Below are 10474 nucleotides of genomic sequence, written 5' to 3' on the forward strand. Positions count from 1 at the left end.
TTTGGGAGTGGTGCTTTGGAACATGGGAGCATATGCTCTCTATATTTTGAAATTTATCTTACACATATTTTAAATTTCAAAAAAATTGAAACAAAAAATTCGCACGTACATCTTCACGTGCTAAGCGCTCACAAAGTCGTTTCATAAAAAATTAACTTATCATGTGACGTGTGTAAAAAAGACAAAATTCAGTGCTACAAACAATGCTTTTCACATGATAAGTTTTCTCTTTTTACATAGGCCACAAAAAATATTATTTTTTCGTGAAACTTGACGCACACACATATATTATGGAGATGTACATGTAGAATTTTTTATCAAATTTTTTCCACACTTCAAAATATGTTTTCTTGGTAGAGGGAGCATACGCACCCGAGAGCCGAATTGAATTTCCGCTATTATTTATGTTACACAGGGTATTTAATGAGTTGCATAGTCGTATGTTCTGTTTCTAGAGTTGTAAACTCACAAATTTACTCCCTCATGAAAAGATTGTTTTTTTTTGTGATCATCTGTAATTTATATGCTACATTGGGGTCTCATTTCAAATAATCGGCTGCATAAGTGTATGTTTAGTTAGTTTTTATTACTAGAGTTGCAATCAAACAAATTTCCGGCTGCATAAATCGATTGTTTTTTCTATGATCGTCTGTGCTTTTTGTTACGTAGGCTTTCCATTTTAACTCTGTCGCATATGTTATTTCTATATTGCAATCTTCTTGATCGCGGGGTATTGGTCCATGCCTTTGTGATCGCCGGCAGAAGCTTGCAGCCGCTGTAACTGATCTACTGGGTAAAATGCATCCACATCACCGATTCTATCGCACGGGGTTGGCGATAGGGACGGAGCCAGAAATGAAGTATAAGGGGGACAATCTTAGTATGAGGGGGCAGAACTAGCTAAAATTACATAAATAAGAAGCTGTTATGGCTTGTGTTCAAAGGAAAATCATGAGCATGGGGGGGGGCGCTGCCCCCCTCGTCCCCCTTGTCTCCTTCCCTGGTTGGCGAGGTGGCAAAAGGATCACAGTTTACATCTACTTTTCAGGTGTGTTTCACAGTAACAGTTTGAATTCTCCAATAAGGAAGAAATGAAAAAGCTAGGCCGAAGGATGAGCATTTTCTTTTTCTTTTCTTTTAGACTCTTTTTTGAGCTGTATAAGAGCATCTCTAACAGAGCCCGTAAATCACGCCAGAACCGTATTTTTCGGCCGATTTATGGATTCGTGTCGAAAGTGGCGCAGAACAGAGACTGAACTCGCTGCCCGGCCCGAAAAAGCTTTTCAGGGGCCCGAAAAAATTCACACTCGATCCCTATTAATACAGATCGAAGAGCAGTTTACAGGCCCAAAACTGAACTGATTTCTCACCGCTCCTCCAGCGCCGCCGGCCGTACAACCGCCTCTAACCGCCAATTTCTAGCTGCTTTGCTAAAATTATGCAACCACGACCAAACTCGCGGCTGCAGGCGGAGCGTGCGGTGACCGGATACGGCAGGCCATGGCGCCAGCGCGGCCCGGTGGCAGGCGAGCGCGCGCGGGGCAAAAGCAAGATGCGCGCCGGCATCTAGCCAACCAATAGCAGCTCCACACCATGCACGCGGGCAGCTGGCTAGCAGCATCACGGCCACGTGCGTCCGGCCGCATCAATCTGGCCACGCCGCGAACCTTGGGCTCCTCGCGCTCGATTCTTTCCTGTGTGCGATCGTCCTCACCTGACTCCCAATCTCGCGGCTGCATCTAGGGGCGCGGGCGGCGGCCGCGCGGGGAGACGTACCTAGGCAGTGATGCAGGCAGTTCTTGTGAAGAAGATGATGATTTTCCGAATATTTCATTTTTTAATTTTAGTTTACGGGGTCTGTTCTGCGCAAGCTGTTTTACGACCCGTAAACACGTTTTCAGAAAATTGAATTCAAATTTTTCGGTTTGCACTTTTACAGGCTCTGCTCTAGGTAGGAGTATTTTAGACTCGATCGCAACAAAGAAAAGTTGGAAGAAAAACAAGTGTAGACACGAATCTCCAGCTAAAATGGGAACGTGCAGCAACGCCCCTTATCCGATCCGAAGATTCCAGCCTCGCCGTCCCGGAATCCACGTATCCACCTCCCCACTCCCCAGGCCCCCACCACGTAAAAAACTTCATCTTCACCAGAGAAACAACGCAGAAATTCGCTAACCACACCCGCCCGCAACACACACAGCACACTCTCTTTCCCCCTCTGATTCTCTCTCTCGAGACTCCGCCCCAATCCGCAGCTCCGCCATGTCCGGCCTCCTCCGGTGGAGGCGCCTCGCCGCCACCGCCACGCGCGCCGCCTCCACCCTCACCGCAGCCGAGTGCTCCCCCGCTGCCGCGCCGCCGCACCGGCTCCTCCAGGATCGGCGCAAGTGGGAGGGCCCCTCCTCCTCCTCCTCCTCCCGGGGCGGCTCCTCCTCCTCCTCCTCCACCGAGGACCCGGAGCCGCGCCGCATCCGCGCGGAGGCCCACTGCCCGCGCTGCTCCAAGCACATGGACATACTCTTCTCCCACCGCGCCCCTCCCCCCTCCGCCGCCCCCGGCGCCGGCGGCTACCAGGCGCTCAACCTCTGCCCCAACTGCCGCACCGCCTACTTCTTCCGCCCCAACCTCCTCGTGCCCCTCCAGGGCACCTTCGTCGAGATCGGCCGCCTCCGGGCCGACCTGCCCCCGGACGGTCTCAGGGCCAGGGACCCCGCCTCGTGGGAGACCTCCTCTTCGCGTGATGACGGGGATGGGAGTGGCGTCGCCGTGCACGTGCCGCCAGGCCCGCCGTTCCATCCCAACCTCAACGTCGTCCGCGTAGCCGGCGGCGGTGGTGGTGGCGGGGGAGGCGCTGGGGGCGAGGAGGGGGAGGGGAAGGAAGGATGGGGAGGCTCCAACCTTGGCAAGGATTTTCCCACGCCCAAGGAGATCTCCAGGGGGCTCGATAAGTATGTAATTGGGCAAGACAGAGCCAAGAAGGTGAGGATTATACTGACTAATTACTTGCGTCATTTTAGCTAGTTCGATGTCTAGGCTGAACCTGCCAATTGATCAGACCAGCCAACTGAGGAAATTTATGAATGGTAATATGGTCTATTTGGCGTAATAGGATATGCATTCCTGACAGAACCCGTTGGTCTCTTAGTCTCACCTTTCACACACTAATACTGACTAATACTGTTGTGGACTTACTACCGTGCTGAATATAGCCAGATGGCGTGGCTGTGAGGGATTGGGTAGACATAGGTTCAGAAGAGAGAATAACCAGGGAGATATTAGATTGATTGTTCTTGCTTAATTTGATAACTTACATGACTGACACATATATAATACTCCCTCCATATTAAAAAGGAACGGAGGGAGTACCTCCTAACTTGACACCCAAGGAGCTATACTTTCCTAATCCTTACGGTTCTGAATTTACCTTTCCTAATCCTATCTCTAGCTCCTCTTTCCTAATTCATGTCGTCCCCTTTATGGACTCTTCCCTACCCAACTCCTTCCCTGTGTCTCATTGGGAGGCAACGTAACGTGCTAATGTTCACAACAAATACACCCATTATTTGTTGATAACATAGATACTTACCGCTGAAATTTTAGAAACAATTAATTAGAAGAAACTATTAACTCCATTCAATTTGTTGCACCCGTCTTCTTGCTAGCACCTGTTCTTTGCTTCTTGCTATGCTCAAAAGAAAAGAAGAGAGGTGCTCAGTGGGTAGAGTTGCTTTCAACCATTGATGGACAAGAGAGATAAGAAAATAGAAAGAAACGAAGGGTATACATGGGATGGCTGGCAAGGCGCAAATGTGAAAAGAAGTCAATAGTCTCTTCATGTAGGATCTAATGTGGACATGAATAACAATGCTTGGAAGTTGGAGAGGACTATAAAATAAAATAGCAACATGTATTTTTTGTGATAGAAAGACGGAGATCTTGCATTCTGCGGGAGACATGGCCCAAGGCTCCTGCCTATCCGCCAGTGCAAACAGTTCTCTAAAAAAAATTGTACTGAAGAACCTTGATGATTTCACCTTCAATCAACCTTAATTTGTGTGCACCTTCCCTTGATCTCTGTCATCTAACCAAAATATGGTAATATGGTACATATAGTTTTGATGAGGTTTTGCCAATCAAACTGTCCAAATGTTGCTTTCTCACTTTTAAGTTGTATTAGCCATGAGCAGAGAGCAGCAGAAGTTTTACCTAGATATTTATTTACTCTAATCCGCATATAAGCTCAAGTACTCCTGATCAGTGGTGTTACTCAACAGTCAACCACTATAGATGATAAGCTCAAGTACTTGCCATTTAAATTTGCAGGTTCTATCTGTTGCAGTATACAACCACTATAAACGTATATACCATCAATCTGTACAGAAAGGGTCAGTTCCATTATACCACCTCAATTTTTTCCCTTCATTTACAAAATGACTTGAGGATATTTATTACTGCACCTGCAGAACTAGGTTTATGCATATCATTCAGTGACTAATTATGTGGTATATAAGCTAAAACATTAGGTCTGGAGCAGATTTGGGTTCTGATGGTGAAGCTGATGCCGAAGACAATGTCGAACTGGAGAAAAGCAATGTACTGTTAATGGGGCCTACTGGTTCAGGTAACATTTGCGACTAATCACTGTCAATGTGACTGGAACACATTCAATTCTAGTTTCTTCTATATTGGATGAACTATAGTAAAAAGAGAGCGCTCAGTAATATTTTGTTTGAATGCTTCATTTGTTTCACAGGTAAAACTTTACTTGCAAAGACATTAGCTCGGTTTGTGAATGTGCCATTTGTAATTGCTGATGCAACAACATTGACCCAGGCAAGTCTTCACTATTCAATGATGCTTATGTTCTGGAGAATAGCGAAAGCACATGATGATGTCTGTACACAACCAAGACCGTTTTGTTCTGACACCAGGGCTTGAATTTTCAACTCCCTGCAGGCAGGATATGTAGGAGAAGACGTAGAATCTATATTATACAAGTTACTTACGGTATGGTTTTGACTCCACATATTTTGAAAAATAGAACTTCTGGTTCTCTGAAATCTTAATGTCTTGTATTTGAAAGTGAACCATGGGTGTTATATTTGTACATTGACTAGGTGGCGGATTTTAATGTGCAAGCAGCACAACAAGGGATGGTGTATATTGATGAAGTTGATAAAATCACTAAGAAGGTCTGTCCTGAACTCCTGATTAGCTTTCCATTGAACAGTTCTCCTTGGTATGGACAGCATTAATCAGTTGATGTATTCAACACGCAGGCTGAGAGCCTTAACATCAGTAGAGATGTATCAGGTGAAGGTGTTCAGCAGGCTTTGTTGAAAATGCTGGAAGGCACGGTGAGTCATATGCGTTAACCTCCGGATGACCCAGTCAGCTCATGTGGCTCTTAGCCTACTTAATTACGCATAAAGTTTAACTGTTGTAAGCAGATGTTGGTTACCTATAGGATCTCTGGGATGAAAACAGATTAGTTATAGATTTAAGTATTAAGAACAGTGTCTTTACTTAAATGTAAAATTTCTTGATAATTATCTCTACATAACCTTTTTTTCTGATGTTGAAATGCTTAGATAGTCAATGTCCCTGAGAAAGGAGCAAGGAAGCATCCTCGTGGTGATAATATACAGGTATTATTAGCACTAAGCATAATTGTGCATGACATTATTCCACAAGAAAGCATCCATGCTATGTGTTTTGCCTGAATAATTACACCCTGCCTGTTGTTCCCATGTCCTGTATGATAGCGAAAATATATAGGTTATGACCTTGTCTTCATATACATATTTAGCAGAAAAGAGAACTTTATTATGAATGCATATGGGATAGGTTTCATCTAGTGCTGCTTTATGCACATATCATATTGTTTCTTTATACACAGTGGTGGTGCCAGGAGCTAGGACATGGGGTGGTAGCAACTTTTTGGGACTAATGCATATTTTTAAGTCTGGGATTCTTTTGGAAAATTTGTGGGTCTGCTGATCCACAGCTTTTACAAAGCTACACTGCTGTTTACACCACAAATGTCACCTTTAACTAGCAATTTTAATTTCCTTCTACCATCTAAACTATGCTCCACTTTTCTGGCCATTGCTTGTTTAAGGTACGTAATCATGGGCTAGCTTAACTTTGTGGTCTTCGTTGCCATACAGATAGATACAAAGGACATTCTGTTCATATGTGGGGGTGCTTTTATTGACTTGGAGAAAACTATATCGGAGAGGTATTTATTGTTTTTACCCACTTGGAAGCTGCTATCTCTGGTGTTTTCTGCCAGTCTTCATCTAAGATGTATCCGACCACATTTTCTTGTAAATAGGCGACAGGATTCTTCTATTGGATTTGGGGCACCTGTCCGTGCAAGCATGAGGGCTGGTGGTATTTCAAGCGCTCAAGTGACATCGTCCTTGCTGGAATCAGTGAGTACCATGAGTTCAGGAGCCAGATATTTTCGGAAGTCTTTGTTTCAGGGAGAACGCGAATTTATTCATTTTGTAAAATCGCTTTGTTATCAGGTTGAGAGTGGTGATCTTATAGCATATGGACTCATTCCGGAGTTCATTGGACGTTTTCCTATCCTTGTCAGCTTGGCAGCACTAAATGAGGACCAACTTGTTCAGGTAGCATGATTATATGCTGTAGGACAAAACAATTCCTAGATCATCTTGTGATCTAGTTATTTGTCATATTAGTGAGAGAAGGCATGTGCCTGTATTTTTATATGATGTTATGGAACTTTGAATGGGTCACTGATACAATGATATCTTGCAAGGTTCTCACTGAGCCAAAGAATGCTCTAGGCAAACAATTCAGGAAATTGTTCAGCATGAACAATGTGAGTATATTTACATTGGAAACTTGCAACCTATTATCTAAGTATATTTGCGTTGGAAATATACAACCTATTGTGTGTCTCATATTGCCTCGATGTTCCTTTCAGGTTAAGCTTCACTTTACAGATGCTGCACTAAGAATAATTGCGCAGAAGGCAATGTGCAAAAATACGGGTGCACGGGGCCTAAGGACTATCCTTGAGAATATTCTCATGGATTCCATGTATGAGGTTTGTCCCATGACAATTTTGTATACCTTTTTTTCTTGAACTTGCACACAAACTCGATGGAACTGGCATGTCCCTAAACCATAAATTTATGAATTGTCTGCCACGCAGATTCCAGATACTAAATCTGGAGAGAAGCGAATTGATGCAGTGGTTGTAGATGAGGATGCAGTAGGATCACTGGATCGACCTGGCTGTGGAGCCAAGATCCTTTACGGTGATGGTGCTTTTGATCTTTATCTCTCCCAGGTAAAGGTGAGAATTGCTAACCTCAATCATTGTTTGCCTTGTGATGTTGCTGAATGTATATCTAGGGCCATACCATTTACCGCCACTAATATTTTGTGGACTAAAAATGCCGCAGGCAGTGGGAGATGGAGCAGGAACCGAAGTGGATGGGGAAACTGATCTTTCCCCATCAAGAGCCGTGAGCATGTGATTTCATGGTTCCCATAGCACCAGTGTAACCTGTAAAATCTCTTAGCTGTGTTGATGTAAGTATTACCTTGTAAAGAAAAAAAATGTGCAGTGTACCAATCGTCCATTGTTAATTCAAGCCCTAGCACGGTCCGGCTGCCTGCAAGCCGTTGCATTGTCTGTAGCATGTGTATATAACTATAGTGGCTACTGGATGTTAAAACTCCGAACATTGAAATGGAAGGGGTGAAATTGAGCAAGGTGCAAAATGATGCTGCCAGTTTGTTTGAATTGTGCTGTATGATGTCAGGTAACCAGCATTGTGCGGTAAAGGATGAAAAATAAATAAATTAAAAGCTATACCGTTGACATGTTTATGAGTTGTTAACTGGAATTGTAACATAGCTGTTAATCATAAACAACTTTTGTGCTGAAAGATGATCGTTGGCAACCAAGTCATGTACACAAAATAGGAGGTCACACATGCATCTTTATTCCTCTACTTGTATCTAGTCGGACAGAGCATCCCTGAACTTAAGTTCAAATTCTTACAAAAAAGTCAGGTTTGCTTGTGTAGTGCTACAAATCGATTCAATGGATCCTTTCCTTCAAGCCGACCAATGAGAAACACTAGTAGCGCATCCATTGAACGTGCTTGCATAACTGAAAGATTGAGTGTGTGTCCGTCCAGCCAAGACAACATCCATGACACTAATCAGTGCTCTTTCTGGAATTAGCAAGGACGCAACACATGGATCGGGCAAAGGAAAATAACCGTGAATAACTTGGATGCCCGCATCAACCACGTACCTTCAGTAGATTTCCTCAGGCTGGCGTCGGACTGAATTCCGCACGCCGGCGTGAGGCAGCCGACATCGAACAAACGCCCCGGGTGAGACTGCAGATTGAGATAGAAGGCTGCAGCGGCAACCTGGCGATCGGTGGCGATGACATACGAACCCCAAGCTGTGTCGGCGGGGCAGTAATTTGGTGGTCTGGTGCATGCGTGAGAATAAGAGGGGTAAAAGGCATTTTATCAGCATCCAGGACTCTCCTGTTTGTATTCCCAAAACTAATCCAACAGCTGAGATTATTCCGGCCATCCAAAATATGTCAGATGTCCGATCTAAATTTCTGGGGTATTACAACCATGATGAAATTATAATTTTCCATTGGAAGCTTCAAAACCTTATCTATATTGATTCAAATCAAAAAGTGATGCAAGAGCTTTGTTGTTTGCAACTATGATTTTAAACTTGACTGAATGTTATTGCTGCGTAGTATCTTTGTTGCAACCTTATAACCTTTGAAACATTGACAAGATGCATACCCACTAGGATTTTGCTATTCATTAAAGAAGTTATATTGTGGATACTTATTCTTATTCAAGTGTCATGCATAGTTGTTAAAGAAGTTGTGCCAAAAAGAAGGCACATACCAACACATGGCTTCGGTCGTGCATGTGCGGTTTGCACAACGTAGCTACCCAAGTTGAAAACGTCAAAAAAAAGTGTCATGCATAGTTAGAGCAAAGTTCTTGTCAAAGGCTTTTTATCGCGTGTGCACCACGCTTGAGTTGCTTGAGGACAAGCAACGAGCTAAGCTTGGGGAAGTTGATGCATCCAAACTGCATCTACTTTTCTTTCTAAGTACTTTGCTCATTGTTTTGCTCTGGAATCTCACCAAACATGAAATAAACCTGCAGAATCTCATGCTGTTTTTAGCAAAAAAAAGCTTATTTTCTTTCTTTTGATGTGGGTATCGTTGGAAGTAAATTTCGAGAAATTCTGGCGAAAGTTTTTATGGAAAAGAAGAGTTTCAGAAGAAACTGGAGATCGGGGGCCACACGGGTCGAGAAAGAGCACATGTGGCGTGGCCTAGGAGGGGGACCACGCCACCCATGCCCGTTCGGGCCTAGGACGTAGGCTCGACCTCTCCTTTAGGGCATGTCCTTATATACCCCGGAAACCTACGCCTCCAGAAGGAGGAAGCTTTTCACGAAACGGAGCGCTGCCACCACCATGTTCTTCATTTTCGGGGTCAAATTGATCCTGCTCTCCACTCCGGAGAAGGGAATTTCGAGGGTTTCTTCACCGCCATCATCACCAACACCATCTCCATCAACCATGTTCCTATTCTCCATCATCATGTGTGAGTAGTTCTCTGTAGGCATGTGAGGTGCATGGGAATTGGATGATATTGATCATGTAATTATTCATAGAAGTTGAGATTTGAGGTGCTTGTCTTGAGAATATTTTTGTATCGGGTTGATGCCTATTGCTATGTTTAATGCTTAATGCTAGGGCCCAAGTGACATATATATATATATATAGCCCAACTATTCTCAAACCCCCCTTAAGAGGGTTCTAGAATAGCTCCCTAAAACCAACCGAACAAACAAAGCAAAAAAAAACCCACCCGCGACCCGCCCGAACAACCCTGCAATAAACGAACTTCTGTCCTACTCCCCGCCCCACCACGACCACCGCCTCCCACCTCCCACCCGCGCGCCGCCTCCCACCTCCCACCCGCGCCGCGCCCACCACCTGCCGCCGCCCACACCGCCTGCCGCCGCCCACTCCGCCACCCCACCACCTGCCGCGCGCCCCGGCTGGCCGACGCCCCTGCTCTTCCCCGGCTTCCCGCATCGCCCGATGCCGCCCCTACCACCTGTCGAACGCAAGGCCGGCGCCGCCCCCACCCCCTGCCGCGCGCCCATCCGCCGCCACCCCTTGCCGCGCGCACGGCCGCCGCCGCCCCCAACCACCTTCCGCGCGCCCCATCCGCCGCCACCCCTTGCCGTGCGCACGGCCGCCGCCCCCCCAACCACCTTCCGCGCGCCCCATCCGCACGCCCATCCGCCGCCCCCTGCCGTTCGCACGGCCGCCGCCGCCCCCAACCACCTGCCTCGCGCCCATCCGCCGCGGCCGGCCCACCACCTGACGCGCGCACGGCCGGATCCGCCACTTTCTTCCCCTG

The 10474-nt window shown here is 45.9% G+C and overlaps 1 protein-coding gene across 2 annotated transcripts; it reads left to right on the plus strand.

Moving 5' to 3' along the window:
- Positions 1-2247: 2247 nt before the first annotated feature.
- LOC124692411 (CLP protease regulatory subunit CLPX1, mitochondrial-like) lies at positions 2248-7786 on the plus strand. 2 transcript variants are annotated; one of them, XM_047225786.1, is made up of 15 exons: positions 2248-2979; positions 4324-4385; positions 4524-4621; positions 4754-4833; positions 4957-5007; positions 5118-5192; positions 5280-5357; positions 5592-5648; positions 6171-6241; positions 6338-6437; positions 6534-6638; positions 6791-6853; positions 6959-7081; positions 7190-7333; positions 7443-7786. In XM_047225786.1, exons 1-15 carry the CDS (start codon positions 2263-2265, stop codon positions 7515-7517), a joined length of 1899 nt encoding a protein of 632 aa, XP_047081742.1. In that variant the 5' UTR covers positions 2248-2262; the 3' UTR covers positions 7518-7786. The 2 variants fall into 2 exon arrangements, with proteins under 2 accessions (XP_047081742.1, XP_047081743.1); XM_047225787.1 differs by having other exon boundaries at positions 7190-7327.
- The last annotated feature ends 2688 nt before the right edge of the window (positions 7787-10474 follow it).

The sequence above is a fragment of the Lolium rigidum genome, chromosome 2, assembly GCF_022539505.1.
Source record: "Lolium rigidum isolate FL_2022 chromosome 2, APGP_CSIRO_Lrig_0.1, whole genome shotgun sequence".
Classification (NCBI taxonomy): domain Eukaryota; kingdom Viridiplantae; phylum Streptophyta; class Magnoliopsida; order Poales; family Poaceae; genus Lolium; species Lolium rigidum.

Excerpts from the sequence above, each read along its gene's own strand:
- LOC124692411 (XM_047225786.1), top strand. The coding sequence starts at position 2,263 with ATGTCCGGCCTCCTCCGGTGGAGGCGCCTCGCCGCCACCGCCACGCGC. Across the intron at positions 2,980-4,323 it reads GGCAAGACAGAGCCAAGAAG|GTTCTATCTGTTGCAGTATA; the intron begins GTGAGGATTATA and ends TTAAATTTGCAG. Across the intron at positions 4,834-4,956 it reads ATGCAACAACATTGACCCAG|GCAGGATATGTAGGAGAAGA; the intron begins GCAAGTCTTCAC and ends AACTCCCTGCAG.